Raw genomic sequence first — 25,021 nt, 5'->3', positions numbered from 1 at the left:
ATTTCCTGACTAGGCGAGTACAAGAAAAAAACTCTGAACGAACAGTGGAAAAACAGAAACATTTGTCTTTTCAATTTGAAATAGTGACCTTAGGGCGCATAGCTCGTATTCATCGACGTTGGATCATCGTGACTAGCGTGGTGTCACCCGAGGTCACCCGAACTCTTTTGAAGATCATCGGGAAAAAAACATTCGGCACTAAATGAAGTAATTATAGGCATATATGGCCCAGGGCCGTAGCCTGACCAAATTGCCAAGGGGGCAGTACTTTGTCTTGGTGCAATCATGCATTTAAAATTTAGGAAGATGCAAATTTACATAAATTTGCATATAATTTACATAATATCTATTTATCATCACACTGGGTAGGTAGGTCGATTTAATCTTTTCACAGTGCCTGACAGGATGTAAAAACAAACCATATATAATGTTAGCAAACTATTTCAAGTCGAGTTTAGATAGAACGTATTCAGTCATCTTGATACTATCTCTTGCAATTTGTCTGCATAGCTACAGTTAGGAAATGTACACAATTTACGTTTAAACAAATTGTGTAGTTCCTCTCTATCTTCTTAAAATAATGTTAAGCCTCGCCAAATGAAACTCAAAGCATTATTATAGCCACCCCTTCTGTCACCTACACTACAGTGGAGATCATATGGTACATTATGATGTATAAGGGATAGCCAACTACAAAAAAAAAACAAGATTACTTTACACAGAATGTGGATACCACGTGCATAAGGAGATGTCTCCAATTAGCTCTAACCTATACAGGGAGGTACTTAGCCAGACACCTTCCATCTTGTTTTGGGAGAAAGACAATTATCACCTTGATTGCTACTGATTGGAAGGAGAAAACTCCAAGGGTGAAAAAAAAACCGAAAAAGACAGCGTAGGAGGCCATTTAGAGGTTTAAAATATCAAACCATAGACATAATTTAAAGTCTTACAATGCTTGAATATGGTAATAAAATACCAGAATTGAAACATTTATGCAATGCATTACATATTATTTGGAAGTGCATTTTGTTGTGGCAAAGCTGAAAGATTTTTTGCGGATGTGCACTTTGTAAATGACTTCTCCCGAAGCTCCAAAAAAAACATTTCAATACTTTCAGACTCTTGATGGCCCAATGACTACTCAGCCCACTCCAATGGTTGTAAACTTTTGTTCAATTCGTTTTAGTGTACACCGGATATGCAACAGCTTAATTTGATCTCAATTCATGTTTGTATGCATCATCAGAGCCAAGTAACCATTGTATAAGATATTATATAATTTAGAATAGACTCAAATGTGTATTGTTACATGAACTATTGAAATATCGTTAATTTTGAGGGGAAAAAATGCGAAGCCCGCGTGAGGATATATTGCCCATCATCAGAAACAATACATGCGTAGGTTGAACAGCTTTTTCACTTTTTCTGGCCTAATGTTGTAGCTTTCAAAGTAGTTGCCGAAAAGATGTCACATTAAAAAAATGGATGGTGCTTTCTCAAATAAGTAACACAACAAAATAATCATTTTCTTTACCCAACTCCTAAAACTTTTATGGCCGCGTTCGTTTATGTCGGAACCCAGGGTGAACTCAGTGAATTCTCCTTGTCACTTGTCACACCAATTATTGAAAGTGGATCTTCAAAGAGTGGATCTTAAACTGCGTACCTAGTTTAATAGTTTTTCAGGGCCACCAAATATTCCAAAAAGAGATCTGCCGTTTTATCAGTATTCAATGTTTTGATATACGATCGAGCGCATCTTTGCAGCATAACAGGCGACCTCACGTTGAACGACTTTTCCGTCTTTTTTATGAGTTTCACTCGCTGACATTATAATTGCGACTTGCCATCTTCAAATGAAGGAGACTTTCAAGACTACTGTTAGTCGAAGAAAATGCACAGTGCATGTGCGCACTTCTTTTAATCTGATGCAAAAAGTTACAATTTTTAAGTGGACACATTTTTATTCAAAGTTAAACCAGCGTACAATAGAGATATAAGATACATATTAGCGAGGACACAGTCAATACTGTAGTGAACCATCAATTTAAATCGCGCATGCTAGGAATCGTCACGTAAATAACGATTTTAATAACATCGCTATGTATTTAAAAAGTAGATTTTTTCCCCCAAAAATCTCAGAGGGGGGGGGGGGGCAGCTGCCCCCCCCCCCTGCAGGCTACGGTACTGGGGCCGTGTTACACCTTACTCAGATCACATACCTACAATGATGTACTTACCAGAGCTATACGTTTCGCCATTGAACCCCTGCACTCTGTTAATTCCTCCGATGGGCAAGAACGTATCTACCTGTTCTTAAATAGTTGGGTTGTTCTCAACAATGAGGTATCAATCGTTGGTCCACACGACAAGGAAATAGCTAACGTGAGGGTTAAGTTGGTCCAACTGTTCAGAAGAGTAAGTATTGATCGATCGATCGACTCTCAATTATCTCATGGGAGTTGTCAGGCCTAAATGAGGGACCAACATACATACAACATTGTTGATGAGATAATATCATGTAAATTGTTTTGTGATGTAAACAAAATGCAAATGAAGTCTGAAATTAAAATTCGTCAGAATATCAAAATATTTTATCTTCATTGTTGATATGGTCAGAACAGTGAATCGAACGTTGTCTTTTCATTTAACACAAAGTCAATTATTGAACATATTGCAAAGCTCTTTTATTTGTCAAATTTGTTTTGAACACTAAAAGCAAATAAGTTGAATTGTGTACCTTCTTCCGTCGGAATCCTAAACAGAACCATCTGAAGTATACATGTAACCTCTTTACATAACATTTATGTGTGCTTCGAATCGTGTACATCTTGTTGTCATCAATTGTATATGCCCCCCCCCCCCGGCCCAACTCTAGTTTCACCAGTGTTCAATTCTTTATCATTTTAAATGTCACCTTTTAGTCGTTCGTACTACTGTATTTATCTTTTGACGGCTAGCTCGTGTTTTATTCTGGTGTAATGTAGGTTATTATTTGTTGTAGAATAGTATAGTAGCCGCGCGTGTAGACTATTAAATGTTTGTACAATTTTGTATTTGAATCTGGAAAATCATGTCGCCATTACATATATTCATATAGATGATAAACTGTACGCAAAGGAATTAATTTATGGGCAAACCGGGTAAACACATATAATCGAACTACTAGTATTTATAAATGCTGACGTTTCAATAGATACGGAAGCGGCAGATGCATGTATGGACGTGACGAACATATAATTCGTATGTATTTGTTTGTTGACAAAGGCTTTGTTATTCATATGAATTAATTAGAGGATGTGTGACGTGTCATCATTACGTTGTTCTATATACCAAATCACCTGATTCGCTTCCCCCTCCCAATTACTCCAAACACGGGTCAACCAACCCTCTTCATGGACAAGAACTCGTAGGCGTCAAGCACATCGTGGAGTTCCGCCCTCAACGGTGTAATCTGTAAAATACGTTGTGCTGTCCCACGCTGGATTTGACCTGCAAGGGGTTGGCCGATGAATTAGGGCGCCTCCACGCGACGTACTTTTACGTGTAAATTAGAACCCAACTGTTCTTCAAGAAGCTTGAGTAGATACTTGGCGAAAATACGATTACCATCCCATTTTACTAATGTACGAAGTTTGATATCCACTGTTTCTCACAAGTAATGTAAGTATCATGCCTTGGCCAGCTTCTTCATATAGCCTCCCCCAATAATGTAGAAAAATCAAAAGTGTATAAGCACGACGAGTCATTTTTTTCGTCCATACTGTGATGAAACCTTGAACAAATCTGAAAGCATACACTATTCTGAGCTCGATCTGCCATGACTGGATCCCCAGTTTAAACGTAAAACCATCCTATAGCCTCAACTCTTACTCGACAAAAGTCGCGTCACCATATCCGACCCGACCTCGACTCAAAGCTGATCAAACCCACTCGGTTATGTTAAATCGAGATGCCCAAGCATCTACACACTTCTCGTATTAACACTGAAACAACCATGCACGCACGCGCACGCACGCACACAGACAGACAGACAGACACAGACACATATATACACAGACAGAGACAGACAGACAGACAGACAGACAGACACACACACACACACACACACACACACACACACACACACACACGAATCCTGGAGTAACTCAGTCAGTTTAAAATGGTGTTTTGTTTTGTTTTACAGAGAACAATCACCAAAGCCACGTCTATCATTAACCAATTTTGAGGCATATCCGTCATTACGGATGTCAGCTGGTTATGCTCACACACTGTTTGAACATTCATATTTACCCTCTCTGAATGATCCGAACCTTTTACCGTAATTTATATCCATTAAATCAGTTTTGGGCGTTTTATCATAATAATATGCAACACACACATTTGGTCGTAGAGAAGATGCTACGTACTTTGCCACCAGTAAGTGCATGTATCCGGATAGCAAACTGTGGTCTCACGGTACTCAACGTCGATGGGGCACGTGTAAAGGAATTCATTAGTATTACTAGTACTACAGAAGCCAAGACCAATTTTAAGAATACAAAAAAATCTACCGTGACTCCAACTTTAAGCTTTGTAATATACTCTTTAATATACAAAAACGACAATTTTATGAAATGGCTGTCTAAGTTGCTGGTTAAATGTTACACCAACTTTGAACATTGAAAACGAAACCATCGCAGTGAATTCATATTACGCCATCATACATCCTTCTAATAAAACACAAACAACAAAAATGATAAAAAATTACAGAAGGCGAATCTAAGTTTCCATATTGGAATAATCAATGGAAATGCATGTATCTATCAGAAACAAGGACCTTCTTTTCAAATGAATGCTTTTCATGTTTTTGGAATGTTACAGTAATGATAGTAAACTGTTGGGCAATACTCACCAACATGTAAATTCACTGAGATGGGTTCACGTGACAACAAATTGTTATACTTAAAAAGCTTCAAACTGGCAAGTTAATAGACAATTATGCTAATGATAAAGAAAATATAACTTATGGATAGAACTCAAATGTGTTATGTGGAATGTCGGCAAAAAGACACTTCCGACCATCGCAGAGAAACAAATTCGCTGTTCCTCAACCGTTCATCTCATTGTCTGCGTTTCTTTCTCAATTCACAAACAAACTTTTCAGCACCAAGCAATGCTCCGCCAATCAAACGAATAAAATGATCGTTTTTCTAGTGTGCGTTTTACAACTGGTTTATCAGACTGACAATGCGATTGATAGAAATCAAACCACATATGACTCCCCGTCTTGTCTAAATGGTTATTTTTCTGATGAAAAGTGTTCAAAAGATGTGGTCTGAGATAGACTAAAAGATCAGCCGTTGTGGGCGCTCTTCTCACCCCTTTCAACAAGAATTTTTCCCAAGCTAGACCACACTCTGTTCCAAGTGACATGATATTCATTATAATAATATTGTTTACGTAGTGTCATTCACGAGGAATTCACACAATGGCATAAAAGATACACAGAACAAAGGTATGGAAACCGGAAACTATAATGATATCAATAAAATCTACCCATTTTTACATATTCAATTGGTCGACAAGGAGATATTGCATTGATTGCCCATTTTAACTCAAACGGTCATTTAGTCTAAAAAGTGTTGATTTCAGGACTGGTTACTATAATTGTTACAGCCAGCCAATGTTTGGCTTTTGTTTTGTTTCCTCTAGGTAGGCGTTTCTGATCTACAAATAAATGATTGATTGGTCTCATCATAGAATGATCTTTTTTTTTAAAGACAGGACATAGTAATCCAGAACTTGGTAACTGAGGATCTTCATGGCTACCAAGTTAATTTACTACTACACTACCTATTGATTTGTTCAAAAATGAACAACTCTTTCTTCAAATATCGCTAAAAATGTATACATGATTTGATGACGTAATTGTTAACAAATAAATTTACGTCATTGTTACTTGTTACATCATGTCCATTTGACCAATTTTGACAGTAGGTCAGAGTGATTGTTCATCTTTCAAGGAGTACTAAAATGTAAGTACTTTTTTTTGAAAATAGCCAAGGATGTCGCAAAGTTACTGACTATGACCCATTTAAATCTTTGCAGAACATTTGACAGTGTTTTACATTTACAAGAGCCTGTCACACCACTTTGTTTTAAAGTCATCAGCCGAAACAATTTCAGACAGTCACCATCAGAAACTGTCGACTTCAAAAGGTATATCAAGGAATGTAAGATGAAAACTACACATATTCTGCAATATTGTTCGGAAAATCTGATAAACTCATTTCAGATATTATTCTTGTCCTGACCTGTGAACTTTGAACTGTGAACTATGTATATTATCCTTACCAGCACATGTAGCTACGCAAAAAAAAAAACTAAAGAAAAACAAATAGTTATCAAACCAAATTATTACTTGAAATGCTGCTATTCCCCTTGTGTTCAAAATGTGTTTACTACATGAAAAGGAAGATTTTATTGGGCGCGTTCTATTCTAATATATTACCTTAAACCTATACAGCCAAATTCAAGTTCTGGTAATTAAACAAATTTATGCAAATACGTAAAAGAAAAAATTGTCGTCGATTGGCTAGCTATAGGCTTCGTCATACGTCATGATCGTATTCCTAGCGATCCGGATCCGGAACACAAGGTAAACAGTCACACTCTTCAATATACGTGTATTCTTGTGAGCGAACTGAGCCGTCTTCACAGAATAGATCGACGTTTCGTTTAGATGAACTCTTTACTTGGCAACATGTACAGTCATTTTTGACTCTACCTAGTAACCAATTGAATGATGTTAAACTATAGCAACGACCTTCGCAGGATGCTATTTCGATTGTGCCTTTACTCTTGCAGCCGTCGAGTTCGACCTCCATTTCTTCAGTGTATTGCTTACATGCTGTCTTTGCCAACACTGTTAAAGTGAATCAAAAATGGAATGAATTGTCAATACAAACAAATAATGTGAAATATCAAAATTGTAAACATGTTAATCTTGTCTACAGCGCCCTCTGGTGGCCACTTTGAGAATATATATTTTTCGTGCCTTCACAATGCCCCGAATGTCGGCAAATGAGAAGCAATATTGCTCTCACACTGTTACAGTATGGTTCGTCGTCATCACCGTACATCTAATGCTGAATTTCTTGTATTTTTTCCCTTTTTTTTACCGAGCTGGGCGGTTGTAGGCCACTTGATGAATTATAGTTGCCAAAGCATTATGTTGAACACATCAGAATAAAATTAACAAAATCTGTTCGTGGCTTTGACGAAAACTTACGAAGTTTGTTATAAAGGTTTTGGTACGCCCAGCCTCGTTTCCTTTGAAGTATTAGTAAATTTAAACCTATCCTGCATTTCTGTTGACGTTGAAATGGGGGGATTTCCCCAAGTTATTTGAGACGAAAATTAATTTTTTTCCTCCATTCAAAATAACATCAAAGGGTAATACTTACCACAGACAGGGCAACATCCATCAGTTGTTAGATTGTAGAACTGTAACAAACCATATAAACAAAATAAGATGTTTGCTCGTACACAAGAGTTGAAAACTGATATTGAATTGTGACATTGTACATAGTTATCGCGTGAGGGCGTCGTAAATGTTCCAAAATGTCATTCATCACCATCAGTTTTGGTCATGCATATATGTTAGCAGCCGTCAAGATTGGTTACACCTTCACGGTTATAGCATCGAGTACAAAGATAAGTTGTGTATAAAAACAAAACAAAAACGCGTCAAAATTCGACTGCATTATACAACCTATAATATTGCATGGTATTCCATTTCTACTCTTGCCTTCATACGGGGTTTTGTTGTATGCCTTCACTGCCGTCAGTTGGATTAAGTTTTGAGCACTGTTTACATGAATATACACGCTTTGAAAATACACTTACCGGTCCGACACACTCTTCTACTGATGGTGATACGGGTGGACAGAGAGTGTAGTATGGATACAGCTGGGGTTCACCATTTTGGTCTTCGCGACATTCATAATAATCGCATGTAGTTTTTGCATCGTCGGGTGTCCATCTGTCTCCAATCTATTTGTATTGAAACAACAATCATTGCATTAAACGTCTAACATAACATCTTACATCTTAAAAGGGGCATAAGATGAGTGTACATGTTCTTAGAGTCATTCTTTGCAGCACAATGAAATATATTTGTCATATTCTAACTTACATAAGAATACATAACCATAACTTGCTGATGGCAGAACTACGCAATGATACTAGTATATAAGGCCAATACGTATGACAGGTGGAGTAAAACCTTGTTCTCTGTAATTAAGTCGCAATTTTATATATCCGGTCCGCCAACCATGCCGTTTCTCTCAGAGAACGCTTGTATACTCATCGAGAGGTCAACGCACTTGATGAACTGACGAAATTGTCACCATGGGGTCAGAGGCCAATAAAAAAATGCTGTGATTTTACAATTAGTACAATGAAATAGCACATTTACCTCGTGTCTTTCACCTCCATCAATACACCATCTGGCTTGACATGTTCCACAACAAACGCCCTCTTCAGCTGGCACGAACTCAGAATCCTGCAAATCAAAATGAGGCTGTGATGTCTGAATATACTATACGAGTCAAAAATCAAATCAAACCGGCCTCTCAACGTTGTTTCTTTTAAAAATCACGGTATTCATAAATCACATTTTTGCTGTTGGTTGTAATTTTTTTTTTTTTTTTTTTTTTTTTTGGGGGGGGTGTTAATTGTGATTGTCTTGGAGATGTACCAACTGCACATGGTAAACAGACATGCTAAATCACTTACAGAATGATAATTCGTCGAATTGGTTATATCCATCAAACGATTGATAATACATAGAAGTCATTGCGGCGCACAAAGTTTCACACAAATCCATATGAATACCGAAAGCAGGTCTGTATTAATTAACATAATATATACTAATTTAATTCATACTTACCAAGCCACAATCAGCTTGAGATGTAACCTCACATTCGGTCACCTTACAATCCAGGGTATAAAATTCACCTTCTCTCGTTTCGGTACAGTCACATTTTCTGCATGCATCTTTACCAACCAAGTCTGTAGTACCAGGCTAGAATTTGATTTAAGAACAAGACGAGTGAAGTTAAATAGAAAATATCTTGAAATTTGTTACAGTAACAACTGTATGCATCTACGTAGCCTTCTTGAAATTTCAGTAAAATTACATGTTAGATTTTAACATCAAATCTACCATATACATTCTAATTGCTAGCCCTTCAGGCTCTCTTTTATTATAAATAACAAGGGACTGCAGTTGATTTGCACCTTCGCTTTTTTGTTCGGCAACCTTCGAAGTACAGACCGGTCTTATAATAACGCTTATACTGTATTATACGTTTTCTTTGGTACCTTCGCTACGATTTCCGAGCAAGTGTAAAATAGGCAACAACGTTCGCGATATTATATGGCATTTCCTCCGAAAAACTTCGCCTAATTGTAATCACCAGACCATAATATGATTTTTTTTTCCAAAAATAAAATAATTTTGAATATTTACCTGTACTTCTTCCATTTCACCATCTCCACTATCCCATAGACAAACTTCCTTTGGAACTGTGAATATTAAGAACGTAATTTAACATATCGTCAAGTATTTCGCTTTTTCAGATTACTACCAAACCAAAGTGGCTTTAAAGTTTCATACATCTCGCACTTTTTTTGATGGGAATAAACGAACAAAATACAGGCACTGATAGCGTGCAGGCCTCAGGCACATGGAATGTTTACATTTGGATCTCACGTGGAACACAAATAAAGAGTTAGTGTTTGAATCTTATTTCAGGCATTTTGATCAGCGTTTACAAGCTAGAGATAAAATGTATCATAATTTGTAACAAATAACCAAACATTGTGCTGCCTAATTGAAACTCTATAGTCACTCTGGTTTGGTAGTAACATATTCAACATACTATTTTTTCTGAAAAATGATTGAAGCAGAATTTGATTTTTAGTGCCAGTCAGAGAAATTGTCAACAATCGAAGATATTGTAATTGTATACTCTTAAGGGGACCAATAACATATTCTCAAGAACATGTAATTTATATTCGAAAGGATAACATACACTTCCGAATGCACGGAAATGTCGCTGCTAGCTTAAATGTCTTAGGTTAATGAGAGTATATAACAGCCAGTGCAATGGCATATACCCCACCAGTCCATCTGTTCATGCAACATATATGAGCGTTTACCCTCGCGTTACCGAAATTATTCGGGCGATGACAGAATATGTTCAGCGACTTTCGTTGATGTTCAGAAATAGCATGGTACCGTTTTTGTAATATCACGATATCTCAGTAGAACAGAGAAATAATTATGATGATGATGAGGAGGAGGATGATGATATATGTGTAAGCTTACCACACTGGTATCCGTAACAATCACACTCTTGGTGCGTCAACACGCTTTGTGCAGTGTAACCCTACCGGAAGAAAACAATACTACGTTTAAAAAAAAAGCGAAAAAGTATAGTTCTCGACGAGGTTTAAGTATACCTTTCTTTCTTTTCTTATTGACTTTTACTTTCAATTTCCCATACTCGTATTTACTGGTATTTCTCGCACACGCGTCCACGCAGGGTCCATAGCGGGTCCCCGATAAAGGATCATTTTCCATGCTCTTAACCAAAAGAGATAACAGTCCATCCATAACTATCCCTTTGTTACCACATCTTCTCACATGGCACACACTCACTCATATTCGGCCCTACTCTATCTGCTCGTGAGTTTGTGCTTTAATAATAGATGCCCATATTGCAGTTCACCTATAACTCTTCCCCACTATTGTAAACCTAACTTGTAGTATGTACTGATAGTGCAAGTGTTCACAATGATACGTACCACGTTGCAAACGATACTTTGTTCGTCTGGGCAGGAGCAAACTGAAAGAAAAAATAACGGTATATTATTCCTTGACCTTTGTTTGTTGGCTATAACAATCATCAAAAGATATAGTCTATCTGAAATTCATCAATAAAATGGTCGACATTTTGGGGTTTTGGAAATATTTTGATTATTAGGTTGCTTAAATGTCAGTATAGTAATACATCCATGATAATATAACACGTGCTCGTCTGTATTAAAAAATCAGTCTTTGTTGTCTGCTCCGCCAGGCAGCTGACAACAAAGACACACCATGGTGAGCTCCGAAACAAAATATCCTAAATTCTGTGTATGAAGTATCTATAATGATCTTTTTTGGTCCAGAGAAACTTGGACATTTGCTTAAAGGTGCCCACTAAGTAGCGGTCTAGCGTTTAAGCTGGAGATACTCGTAGAGAATTTTTTGCAACCACTTAAGCCATGTAACATAAGCAAAAAATGTAACAACGTTTAGAGCTACCAAGTGGACACTTCGACCATACAACCGTTTTTGTTCCATGCCCACCAGCCCATAATGTAAATACTCAAAGAGAAGTGGACGATGTACTCACCACATTCGTGATCTGGACAACATGAATCAACAGATTCTGGTGTCTCTGCTATTTCCTTGAAATCTGGGCATGTCAGCGTTACCATTGGACAGTTAGCCTTGTTACACACTGCAGTAGAGAAATAACACATAGTATTTGCATAAATGCATGGCTGTTACGGGGAACACATCTTGGGATTTCTCTCTCAAGAATTATCTCGGGAAATATCTCGGGAAATGAAAAATTCAGAAGAAGATCGGCGAAGATGAGTAGAATTGTACGAATTCTCATTTTCCCAGAAACTCTCCCAATGACTTCATATTAGGATTTATTTTCAAGACTCAACTCGGAAAGGCAAAATTCTGAAGAACATCGACATAACGATAAGATGGCGTAAAGCACTCACCACATCGGAAAGAGTCACAGCAGTCCTCGGGATTTTCTTTGTATGATTCAATAGTTTCATAGGGTGCACATGTAGGTACCATTGGCTGAGAACAAGGCAGGCATTCTGGAAAGAAAAACATAATTTGTTAACGCGAATCAGTAAAGAAGTTGTGAGAGAGGGGCGAATCAGGCGAGCCTAGTTGATACCCTATATAATGGCCCATTGTCAATTGCCTTCCTCTAGCATTCCGACAGAAACAACCACTTCAGATGAATATATCTTACATCAAAATATTACAGGTGGTTTGATTGATATATACGAAAATCGTTGCCTTTACCAGGTAGGGAAACTATTTTAGATTATGCAGACAACATGCGCGTGTCTGACTAAGGAATTTGAACCACACGTTTCGAACTCTACCACTTAAAGTAAACAGTGACATAACCTAACACGTGCATCAGATGGACACGCGATGAGCGGCACTATAAACTGCAAAACAAATTATTATGAACTGGCCATACGCCATACGTAATGTAAAATATAATGTAACGGTTTCAATACTTACCACACTCCTGTCGGTCACAACATTCGTTAATGGTTTTACTGACAACTTGTTGGTCGGCATTACATTGTGGCGATGGTTGACGTGACTCTTCGGGGCAAAGATCGATATCACACACTGCAAATGGAATTTCAATACACATATTGAAAAATTGAATCGTATTCATTTGTACATGTCATGTTGACAATGTGCGGTGCCATTCTGGATGCAGAATTGAGAAATTGTATTTGTTTGAGGTGAATATTTGTTGAACATTTGCAGGGGTTCACTAAACGAATATTACATTAGCAAGAAAAGAGAGAATGTAATGTTACGTGATTGAAAACACTGGTTTTCTGCCTAAATAATACTACTTTATTTCCACTAGGTTAAAAATTAAAAAACTGAAAACTATGAAAATAGAGTGCACAACAAAATACATTTGTCGATTAGCAAACGAGGAAATTAGGACAAAAATGGTTAACGAAACAGCTAATCGAGTTTGGCCTCACTCAATGAAGAAAATTAGACAATATATTCACATTTACAGCAAGAAAATCTTACAATAATAATGAAAGAAAGACCATGATACAGAACTTATAATGTGTGATGATAAATTGCATTATGAAATATTAATAAAAAGATGGCATCTATTTTTGGTTTAGGAGGTACTTCTTAGAGTTAGTTTTAAACTTACTCCGATAATAGGTATCTCTTAAATATGACGGGATTGAATTCAAAATTTTAGCATCAGTAAATTGTTTTGCTGACCAAAACTATTTCTGTTGCCTCGTGACATAAGAATGACTAATTTGGGAGAAAATACTTCTTTTCATGAGAGTGCACACCGCAGGGGCGGACCATCGACTAATGACTGAATTACTGACTAAATGTTACTTTTCAACATACTACTTACTACACACACGGCAGTACCTAGGTTACAGATTTAAAATGTTAGTTTTCAACATACCACATTCATGGGTTACGCAGCAATCGCCCTCTCCAATGGTTGACGACAGTCTCTTATACGATGGGCACACTGGTTCAACGGGACACGATATCTTGGTACACTGGATTTGTCCACCCGCTATACATTCACACGTCATACACGAGTCTTTCGTCCACGTCTCGTTAACCTGTATAACAACGAGATTAAACGAGGTTTTTTAGTGCACTATATTCTGATTATCTGCACGTTTGGTGCAACACCGGCAGTGAGAGCATACGAAAGACGAAAATGCTACATAATGCATGACACTGGGTAATATTCGTAGTATAATATTCGTAAATACTTAGCCACATCCTTCTCTGCAATACTCGATTCGTACAATGGTATTCAAAATACGCAAATACGTCTTTCAATATTTCCCTGTGCTTTCTCCCTCCAGTATGAGCCCATTATGCGCACAGTGGTAAGATAATGTCCTGGCAAAACAATATTTACATAGTCATTTCTATATTTGGTTAGATCTAACAAATCATTCTTACCTGCCGCACCATTCCATCCGCTTCTATACATCGTTCTGGTTGACAGAGAGAAAACAAATACATTCATTAGATATCATCGTATTTGACACCTTTAGGTACAGTATCTTGTAATATGATCTCGCTGTTACTAAGCATACATGTTGGACGACGAATGAGATCTTTCAGGTCGTATATATTGATACTGAATGTCCCTTTTAGCAGATCACACGGTACATCTACTTGTAAAATAATGAATCATGAAAAATCGTCTGTGATTCCAAATCGTGTGAATGAGCGTGTGCACGATATACATTCATAACTCACGTCTAGCAGAATAGAGCTGATGGCGTTGTAGCACAACTAGCTGGTACAGTATTGGCAATGATTGGTTTTAATTAACACTGGAGGTTTTATTGTTATGTCCTTATTCGACTTTGGAAGTTGATATGCATACACATCACTGTAGTTATCTTTGAACGAGACAACTGACAAGATTATGTTGCTCGGTTGTTGCTATGGGTTTATCTATCTGTTGCTCGGTGGTTGCTATGAGTTTGTCCATTATTGCTATGAACACTTGTATATATTTGAATGTTTCAGTAACCCTTATTGTTTTATATTAGCTAAGACAAAAATACCAACGTAAAAAGGTAATTTCTATCATTAAGTACGTACCACATGATTCAACACAGTTGCCTAATTCGTCTTCAAAAGTACCATCTGGACAGAAACATCCTTCCAGGTCGGGACCTGAACATCTCTGATCTTCCGGTTTGTTCATATTAACACATGTAAGACGGCATGGTCGGTGACAAGCCTCGTACTGCTTACCTTCTGGGCATTCAACCGCTGCAAAGTATTGAAATAAAACAGATTTTTGTATTCAAAGTTGCATTCAAAATACATGTATCCTCACATTGCTATTTCAGTCAAAGGAAATATGGCAAAGTTTGGAGAAAAAAAACATTTGTTTTGTCAAATGATGAAATATAGTTTAATGTTGATATTTATATTTGATGTTGGAAATATTTGTGTCAATCTGAAGCCAGACAATGCTGTGTCAGCCTTCAGGTGATTTGTTTTCCATTGTTTGTTTAATTCCTTTATCCCAATCTCGCTTTGATGCTGTTAAAATGTCTATATTGTGAAGAGGGTGGTTTCCTGCAAATATTTCATGCTTTCTGATAACAAGTGTAACGAAATTTTCACCGTTATTGTCAGGAAATATCTGTCATTGTTAACTAGTAGAAAACGCCAACAGTATTGATAATAAAACATGAACATTTGAAAAAAAACTTACGACAATCGTGTTCCTCTCTCCAGTCCAGACACATGTCAACCTTAGAGCACTCGTTTGCATATGCTGCCAAGACGTCACAATGGTCGTTTTTGCATGTCTTGTCCAAGAGACATGCGCGGTAGTATTTGTTGGGATCGACCAAAATGTTACATTCTTCAAAGACACCTTCAAAGATAGCTTTGTGACATTCTTCTTCGTCTGTTGGAGACGGGGTCATGTCATGACGACTTGGAACACTGGTGATGAGGCATGTACCATTGTCGGTTCGCTGCCAGCTTTCTGCAAACTCTACGCTGTCTTCTACCACTTCACCATTTGGTTTCTTACGATCGTCGGACGGATCATGGTTGCAAACTCCTGCACGGGATAAAATAGTCGTCCGTTAAGTCACAAATATGAGCATTGACTTTGCAACACACCCGCTACATTTTCTGTGTTGTGATTCGTCAATACGGGGTCACGAGGTATGTAGAGTTTTTGTGTTGTTGAATGCAAATGACATTCAACATGTCAACAGCACTAGCAACTGTTGACGGATAAGACTGATGACGTCATACGCGCATGTGTATATGTTTTCAAAACAAACGAATATGGCGTTTTCTGTTGGCTCCAGGAGTCACACGAGCATAAAAACTTTTTTTTTTGGAGGGGGGGGGGGGAAACTGGGTTTGTTTGCTATTTTTTCAAATTTTCTATTCCTTGGTAATTCCCTCCTGCCCGTTTCGTCGATTATTTTGCACTCACGTTGAGAAGATCTCTATCAACGGCGGCGTCATGACGTTGCTGGCGACATCATTTGAATTCATGATGTTCATACAGTGAGGAATTCCTGTCACCATGCCAAAGGTCCTGTTAATCGGGGATAATATAAATACTCACCGCATAAACCTTCTGTGTTGTCCTTGTACTTGCTTTCTGGGACAGTGACACTGAAGCCATCGAACCGGTCATAATAGGCAACTTCCAATTTGATCTCGGGAATGGTCAAATGGAGGACCCAACTATAGCATGGTCTCATCACATGAATTCCATCAATGTTAATATCTGGCGGGAATGAGACCTCTTCGCCGTTAAGAATGACCTACACGTGAGTAAACAACCATATATAAACATGTCAAATATCTCAGCCCCTGAACATAAAAATAAGTACAAAATATTAACGTCTCCCTTTCGAAAAATCGGATTAAGTGACCAATTAGTAATAACCTTGGAATTCAAACATTATTTGTGGTGTCACTGTGGCAGATAGTTTACTACCGTTATGTATTCTTGTCTGTTAATGGAATGATTACTGTATACCCACACTGCAACATTCAAGATGGTATATATTGCATTTCCGCAACACGTCATCAAAGATGGCGGATTTTACAAATGGACTACTGAATCTACTTTAATACCTTTGGTCCCTTTGTCAAAACAACTTCATTGCCTCTATAGACAACCGTGATACTTGTAGTTGATACACACGATGGATCCCATGCGAAGTCACATTTGAAATTCTCAAAGAAGATTTCAAATTCTGGACTAGGTGCTGTACTACGTGCGAGTACATATGAACAGTTGCCATCGAATGCCGTTGATTTGCCATCAAAGCTGTAGAAATGAATGCCACCATAACCGTCACAATTACCTGGGTGAAAAAAATGGGGTGAATCATCAACATAATTGTATTCGCTCTGTTCGAATTGGTTTTGTGCAATGATAAATCATGTTATACAAGTGATTTTGTTGAAAACGAGACAGAACAACTCAAATATTCGCCATTTTCCAAGGAGAGTGGCTTATTTCCAAAGCATTCCCAGGTATACGTGGGTCAATAGCAGTGATTTCCCTGAATATTGTTAGTCGTTTGCAGTTAAAGAAAAGCTGTCAGTTACTATTAAACTTCAGGCTCCAAACCTTCTCTAGTAACAGTTCACTCCTCAAGAAATTCAATGATTATAATTTGTTATCAATTTATCCTGTTCATAGATCATGGAAGATATGTATTTACTATAGCTTCAATGGACGTGTTGGACACTTACAATCTTTGCAGTCATCTGGTTTCACACATGTATCTCCCTTCTTGACTTGACCAGGCATACAGCCACATCCAGGATTGCATCCATCGGGACAAGTCTGGTATGGTAGACCTTCTTCAGTACAAGTCCATTCACATGCACTGAGACAGTCCTGCCACATTGTTGGTGTCGTACATTCAGGAGCAGCTGTGTAATAAATCATCGAAATATTAATTCTCTCTGTAAACATGTTTTTGTAGATTTTGAAGACTGTGCACGGTGTTCATGTGTTCATTATCACAAACGTAAACTAAATATAGGCATTAAACACAAATATTAAACATGTACATACATACATACTTACATACATACATACATACATACATACACACATACATACATACATACATACATACATACATACATACATACATACATACATACATACATACATTACGTACGCACGCACGCACGACCTATGTCATATTAATGATCGACTTTGACGTCAGAAGGTTATGTAAGGTGTCGTTACTTACGACAAACATTGGGAGATCTCCAGTCCAGTATAACATGTCCCTCGCTGTTTGCACAGTCTGTCGAATATTTGGTTAAAATGTCACAAACGCACTCGTCAGCTGTAGCAGAACTATTCACTAAACATTCGCAGACTTGGCTTTCACACAGTTCAATATATTCGGCAACATCAACGTGTTGGTGACAAGGCTGGAAGCGATCAGATCTTCAAGAAAATGAGAAAAACAGGTTGCTAGATTTTTCTAAACCCACGCACCACACACTTTCGGTATACATGTAATTTGTGATCGACTCAACCAAAATATTTGCATAGTGTATATATGTAAAGAGTGGCTTTTAATAGCCCTTCTCTGTGCAAAGCAATAAACCAATCATCTAACCAAAACCAAAGTTTTATTCTTTAAAATCCCTTGATTGACCAATTAATATATAGATCACCTATTTCCACCAGAACACACTTTAGTATTTGATTTAATTAATTTATCCACTCCGCATTTTAACCAAGTCTTTCGAATGTGAAAACACACTCAACAAACAAACGTAAACTGCAAAATTAACAAAACGTGTCTTAAAATCTGTCTACATTTCGCCATATGAAAGCTTTTCCTGGCCCCCTTCTTTAAAAAAATTAGAATGTGGTTCGCCATCTTATTTTCAAGGAATTGGCAATCTTTAACATTCCTAGTAGTCAGTTGCCATCTTGGATTTCAAAATGGTAATTTCGGTATCACTTTGACGTCTATTTTTAAATTGTAGGGCGCCCCTCATTTTTGTCATTTGAACCTATTAGAATGGGTTGGAGTGTTCTCGCACAAGGTAACAGAAACTGTGTATTTCCGAGATATATTCTACCTCGTTATTTTTTTCAAATCAGCATGGCAAATTTCTACATATTAATGAAATCTTTAACAAGTATATTACCTCAAAATTTCACATGCACTTCGTGCCTCAGAAGCCAAATCAGGATTGCGAGTGGCACAATCCTCAACAGGCACGGGACATACATCACGTGAACCCCAACTGTCTCCAAATTCCATATTGTCCTCAACTATAACTCCGTCTGGCTTGGTGAAGTCATCGGCGGGATCGTTGTTGGCTAGACCACAGAGACCACTGACTCTGCCCAAAAGGGATTCTTCTATTTTCACCTGACCGCCAGTAAACTGAGACCAGGATGCTGAGAGACCTAACGATGTGCGGACAAAGGTCTTCTCTCCTGTTCTTTGAATCCTAACAATCACACCTGGTTTGACTTGTTTCTGTACCATGGAAATCTGTGCAATGTTTATTGACTGTCCGTTCACAGACACACCATCGTTGTCGATCATGATGTTAAAGTTGTCGATACCCACGACAAGGTGTTTTGTGCAAGTGTACTCCTCACCCGCATAGCTGTCAGCATCCGACTGGCAAACAGATATAACTGTACAGAGAAAAACATGAATTACATTTGTCAGGATAAAGGTACGCAACACGTGTACAAAGCGGATTGTCAACTTTTACGATCACCCTAAAGTGAACAGAACTAAACAACAGTCTTGTACGGATTCTCATTTCCTCCCCACAATTTTTAACCCACTGGCTTCACGATATACCTGTATATTTGTGTTCTGCGAAGATTAAATATTGACGGAAAATGAATACTTACGCCTGACTTCGAATCTAGCTGGCGAAGATGTGGAATTTCTTGCCAATACATGATCACAGACTGGATATTTGAATTCGGTGTTGTCAAAGGTTTTAACATCGTCTCCATACACTTGGCAGAGACAGCCATGTGGTTCGCAACCAAGATAAGTTCCAAACGATCCGTCGAAACATTTGCATTTCTGGCAACCTTGAATGAAAGATCCGCCAACTGGAATGTACTCTCCGCTTGGACTGTAACAGCCTGGGATGAAAGAAAGCAGATGTCTTGTTTAATTTTAGCCTGTCTCACGCATGGTGGGTGTGTCTTAGAGACAGGGTGTCTAAAATTCTGAAGATAGGGGAAGTAAAATGTAACACACTTGTCTAAAGCAATTGAGGATACGTAGACAGACAGACAGACAGACAGACAGACAGACAGACAGACAGACAGACAGACAGATAGATAGACAGACAGACAGACAGACAGACAGACAGACAGACAGACAGACAGACAGACAGACAGACAGACAGACAGACATATACCGACTATTAAATAGCTGCTAGATAGACACAGTCAATCAGACTGACAGACTGAGAGACAGACATACATTCATATGCATTGTTGGATCACTTACCAGGTGGTGGTGTTCCGGTTGTTACCTTGACAGTTGTTGTTGGTGCGAGTGTTGTTGGCGCAAGCGTTGTTGGCGCGGCTGTTGTTGGGCAATCTTCCTCGTCCTCTCCACCATCGCAATCAGCTTTACCATCACAGATCAAAGAGTTGGAGATACACTGCTCCTCGCAGGAAGCAGTGCTAGTTGAGGAACGACATTGGTATTCGGTGGCATCACATTCACATGGTTCACAATAGCAACAGTCATCATCTGGGTGTACCAAGCCACTGCCAACTGGACAGGATTCGATTTCGCAGTATGTGTGGCAACCGATCACTTTAGTATTGAAACACATACAGTGCTCACATTTGTCGTTTCGGACGAATCCCCTATGCTTGATTATCTTTCCGTTGTATACACAGGGGCATGTTGCTTTGTCCACACATACACCGCCGTCACAAGCTTCACCGGGTGGACAGTAAGCGGGACACAGAGATGTATTGACGATGTCAGGACACACTTCTAGCGGTGGTAAGGTTACGGTGGTGATGACACCTGGCAACATAAAAATACATTGATATATGATAATTTTTGACGACTGTCTAGTCAGTACAATTGTAGTTGACGGTACATGTGTACTAGTTTGTTCATATTGGGACATAATTTGAGGAAGGAGATGTTCGCTTTATGTGATAAACACATTTTCTGCGACGTTTCTGCACCTAACAGGGGATTTTGTGTAATTGGATAAAACAATTCGCTGCATAAAACGTGGCCTGCCAACCATTCTGCAACATCATTCCATAATGGAAAAATTTTGTACAAGGATACTATATGTATTGATTTTGAATTACAGAAGAGTCTTTTTCATCGTATGGTGTGTAGAATGGACATCACTGCATGAAGTTTATATTTGGTATAATATAGAAATACTGATCGATGAATGATAAATTAGATTAATGTATGGAAATATGCATTATCAAATATACATAGGAATAGGTAAGTGGTTTTTCGGTTTTGAAATTTGCGCTTTGTGTGAAGAAATCGACACCCAGGGGGATACATCGAGATGTATGGAAATACACATTACATTGGTGTATGGAAATATACCTTGTATGGAAATATACATAGGTCTATAGAAATATACATTGTCGAATGAATATATACATAGGTGTAAGGAAATATATTGGTGTATGGACATGTATGTTAATGATTGGAATATTAGTGTAGAGTAATATGAAAGCGTTCACAGAAACTCTCTCAACAAGGAGTTCCCCTAGATATCCTAAAAACTGCCTTAAATTCACTGGCATTATTTTTTACCTGAATGTTTAACTCTCACGCTTACCTGTAGTTGGTCGGAATTCTGTGGTTACAACTGGTGCTCTTGTGGTAGCTGTGGATATATATATGAATATGTTTTGAGTTTTATTTCCTGGTTTAAATACATTAATTGTACTAGTAGAGTTATAATATCAATAGTACACTGTATGTCTTTTAGTGGTCTGAGGTTGTAGCTACAATTGTGTTAAAAGAACGTACGTTATTTCAATTTGTATGTTGTAATTAGGTAAATTGTGAATGCCCACTGTATGAACGTGTAGGTAAATTATTTTATTTACCTTTGCCTGTAGTTGGTCTGAACGCCGTTGTTCCTATTGGAAATTCTGTAGTTTCTGTAAATAGTAATTGAAATTAATTAGAATTAAGTGGTGATGGAGCTGTAGTGGTAGTGATGGTTTGGTAAAAAATGGTTTGGAAAGCTGTGGTTATGATGATGGAGGTGGTTGTGGTTGGGATGATAGTAATGGTAAAATGGTACAAAAAATGACTGCAGTTGGGTCTGTATGGTGGTGGAAGTGGCAGTGGTGATGATACAGGGGATGGTGGTGATAAAGATGGTAGTGCTACTACTACTGTTGTTGTTGTTGTTGTTGTTGTTATTGTGATGGTGGTGTTGGTAAACATGGTAGTGTTACTGGTAGTGACCGTACATTATTTGTAGTACCACATTTAGTGTTCTCGTTGTTTTCGTTATCTCGAATAATCTAGAGATTTATTTTCAAGAGAATTCCACCAGTGACACTCGTCAGTTTTAACTTAAACCACTAAAAGTGAGGTTTTAATGCAAGCTAGAACTCAATGTGACCAACAATGTATATCATATCACCGTCTAGATGAGTCAATACTTTTAGTGTTTCTAAATAACACTTACTTCTGGCTGTTTTCGGAATCACTTCAGTTGTTGGTGCAGCTGTAAATGTATCAGATTTAAAGATTGAGTTTTAAAAAAATTATGTCAACATATAATCAGGTGACTGAAACAACTGCAGTGCATTGTGATAAACTACGTTTTAGCCTTCCCCTTCTGCTCATTTCTTCAGAATTGCTTATTGTCATAGGCATGTTGCATGTGGAAACCGACAATTTTCGGATTTTCTAAAATGTAATCTTCCTCAAACAGGGACCGTGTGTGATATATGCTGTTTTCAAATTTGCTCTTTGTGTCGCTCAGGTGACGCATTGAGATGTATATATGGAAATAAATATCGATAAATCGGTGTATGCAAATATACATAGGTGTATGGAAATACACACTGGTGTATTGACATGTACATTCTTGTGTGGACATATACATTGTCACATGGATATATACATTGGTGTATGGAAACTCTCTCAACAATCAGTTTCCCCTAAATATCCTCAAATCTGCCTTCCCTTACACTTGTTGACATTATTTTGATCTGAATATTTATCTCTCAGCATGTCAATCACACTTACCTGTAGTTGGTCGGAATTTTGTGGTTACTACTGGTGCTCTTGTGGTAGCTGTGAATATATATGTATGAATATGTTTTGAGTGTTATTTCCTGGTTTAAATACTTGAGTTGTACTAGTAGAAGTTATGTAGCTGAGTGTGGTATAAAAGAACGTTATTTCAATTTTTATGTTGTGATTGGTAAATTGTGAATACCCACTGTATGAACGTGTAGGTAAATTATTGTATTTACCTTTGCCTGTAGTTGGTCTGAACTCTGTTGTTGCTATAGGCAGTTCTGTAGTCTCTGTGAATATATAAATAGTCAATGAAATTAATTACAAGTAAATGATGATGGAGTTGTGGTAGTGATGATTTGGATAGTTCTGGTTACGAGGCTAGTGGTAATGTGGTGGTAATGTGGTGGTGGTGGTGATTGAAACGACGACTATGTATGTGGTGGTGGTGGTGGTGGTGATTGTTGGAACGACAACTGTGTACATGGTGGTGGAGGTACGGCGGTGGTGATGGTGATGATGGTGAAGGCGATTGGAACGACAACTATGTCTATGGTGGTGATGGTAGCGGTCGTAGTGATGTTGGTGATCATTGGGAAAAGAGTGAATACTCAGACAGTAATTAGGTATCAATCATTGCTGAGGTTAAAGAGATGGTTTGGTAAAATGTGTTCTGATACTTGTGATTATGATGGTGGTGGTATTGGTTGTGAGGGTGGCAATGGTAACAATGACTTGATGCAGCGGTACGTGTGTATGTATGTATGGTGGTGGTGGTGGTAGAGTATCTCAAGCAGTCTAAATTTATTTGAAAAAGAGAATACCACCAAATCAAGAATGATAAGACTCGTCCGTTTTATTGAAATCTAGACCTCCATTTGACCACTAGGAAATATATCACCTTCGTGAAGAGTAAATATTTTTAGCGTTTCTGAATAACACTTACTTCTGGCGGTTTTGGGAATCACCTCAGTTGTTGGTACTGCTGTTGTGGCTGCTGTAAATATATCAGATATGAGACAGAAATGCGTGTCATTATATAATCAGGTGACTGCAACAACTGCAGTAATTTTTATAGCAGTGTAGAATACATAGTGATAAACTACACTTTAGCCTGTACATTCTTCTAATTTGTTCAGAATTGCTAATTGTCATTGGCATTTTGCATCTGGAAACCGACAATTTTCGGATTTTCTCGAATGTGACCTTTCTTCAAACAGGAACCGTGTGCGATATATTCTCGTACACTTGTCAACATCTAAATGTTATCATATAAAATCGATGACACCATGTCAACACTTGAATCCATGAAGGTTGGCCGTCATTGACTGCCTGACAGCCAAGTGCTGAATAATTACACTAGTATCCTGTGAGTTCATTTTTAAATTATTAACCTGCCATTGAAAAGATTACATTACCTGCTGTTGTTGGCCCGACTCTGCATTCACCTGTTGTTCTGGTCACGCACATGATACTATTGTTGGCACATATGCAATCTTCACAGGGTCCTGTACGCCATGTTGACGCAGGCTGAAAATATTTATATAACAATTATATCAGGCCCTTAACTTGCCAACTTCGTGCTATACTATCGTCTGACTCATTGTTCATGTAAAGTATATGTATATTCAGAATCCATTTGACCTACACGTGTTAATTGTTTTCGCTATACATTTTGTTTCGAAGTCATTTACCAAGAATGGTGATAGGTCAAGTTGTATGATTTTATGATCAGCCTACCACCACTTTTACCAAGTATCTCTATAGGTCCTCTATGCCTCTGCCTCTGTTAGCACACATCTGGAAATTGTTTTTGTCTTAAAACAAGTCCTTACTTTAATATATTTTGTAGGTCATATTATGCATTTTTCTACAACTTACCGGCATGTATGTCTGTGTGTCCTCTCTCCAGCACATACAGTGCGATTCCTTAATACAGGATACAACACCATCAACGATCATGATTAAGTGGCCTGGTTTATCACAGAATTTCTCTTCACCTATAGGCACACAGCCAGGTATGGGGCATTCGGTAGCTCTCGACTGGGACGATTCACACAGATCATCACATGGGAACGCATCTGCTTTGTAGACGTGACCAGGTGGGCAAGCTGTGTATAATAATGATAAAATAATGTAATATACAAATAACATACAAGTTATTTACATGTTGTATTATGTACAATTGTTGTTTTCATACACACATTATGTGTGTTCCTGAGTCACTTGGCACATGAATATATTTATGCTATGCATGTTACGTATCAATTTGTTGATAGATAAATAATCAATCACCATGTGTTTATGCTTAACTCTGTGTGTGTGTGTGTGTGTGCGCGCA

General features: G+C 37.9%; 2 protein-coding genes across 2 annotated transcripts in view; both read right to left on the bottom strand.

The window, feature by feature from the left end:
• Window positions 1–2,264, bottom strand: part of LOC144447152 (carbonyl reductase [NADPH] 1-like) — a 7,529-nt gene extending 5,265 nt beyond the window's left edge. The window contains exon 1 of the mRNA XM_078137057.1: window positions 2,244–2,264. Within this exon, the coding sequence (XP_077993183.1) occupies window positions 2,244–2,264 (21 nt within the window). The remainder of the gene's footprint in view (window positions 1–2,243) is intronic.
• Window positions 2,265–4,568: 2,304 nt separating this feature from the next.
• LOC144447151 (uncharacterized) overlaps window positions 4,569–25,021 on the bottom strand; it is a 45,210-nt gene continuing 24,757 nt past the window's right edge. The window contains 30 exon segments of the mRNA XM_078137056.1: window positions 4,569–6,910; window positions 7,452–7,491; window positions 7,894–8,040; window positions 8,465–8,551; window positions 8,939–9,073; window positions 9,521–9,576; window positions 10,382–10,442; window positions 10,861–10,901; window positions 11,454–11,561; window positions 11,839–11,943; window positions 12,386–12,499; window positions 13,332–13,497; window positions 13,850–13,884; window positions 14,504–14,677; window positions 15,129–15,485; window positions 16,008–16,209; window positions 16,526–16,758; window positions 17,153–17,335; window positions 17,665–17,867; window positions 18,584–19,085; window positions 19,311–19,553; window positions 19,927–20,460; window positions 21,254–21,301; window positions 21,528–21,581; window positions 22,121–22,159; window positions 22,687–22,734; window positions 22,917–22,970; window positions 23,627–23,677; window positions 24,099–24,210; window positions 24,562–24,791. Of these exon segments, the coding sequence (XP_077993182.1) occupies window positions 6,618–6,910; window positions 7,452–7,491; window positions 7,894–8,040; window positions 8,465–8,551; window positions 8,939–9,073; window positions 9,521–9,576; window positions 10,382–10,442; window positions 10,861–10,901; window positions 11,454–11,561; window positions 11,839–11,943; window positions 12,386–12,499; window positions 13,332–13,497; window positions 13,850–13,884; window positions 14,504–14,677; window positions 15,129–15,485; window positions 16,008–16,209; window positions 16,526–16,758; window positions 17,153–17,335; window positions 17,665–17,867; window positions 18,584–19,085; window positions 19,311–19,553; window positions 19,927–20,460; window positions 21,254–21,301; window positions 21,528–21,581; window positions 22,121–22,159; window positions 22,687–22,734; window positions 22,917–22,970; window positions 23,627–23,677; window positions 24,099–24,210; window positions 24,562–24,791 (4,655 nt within the window). The 3' untranslated portion in view covers window positions 4,569–6,617.

The sequence above is a fragment of the Glandiceps talaboti genome, chromosome 16, assembly GCF_964340395.1.
Source record: "Glandiceps talaboti chromosome 16, keGlaTala1.1, whole genome shotgun sequence".
Lineage (NCBI taxonomy): Eukaryota > Metazoa > Hemichordata > Enteropneusta > Spengelidae > Glandiceps > Glandiceps talaboti.
Note: the sequence above shows the minus strand (reverse complement) of the source record. Positions and strands in the feature narration are given on the sequence as shown.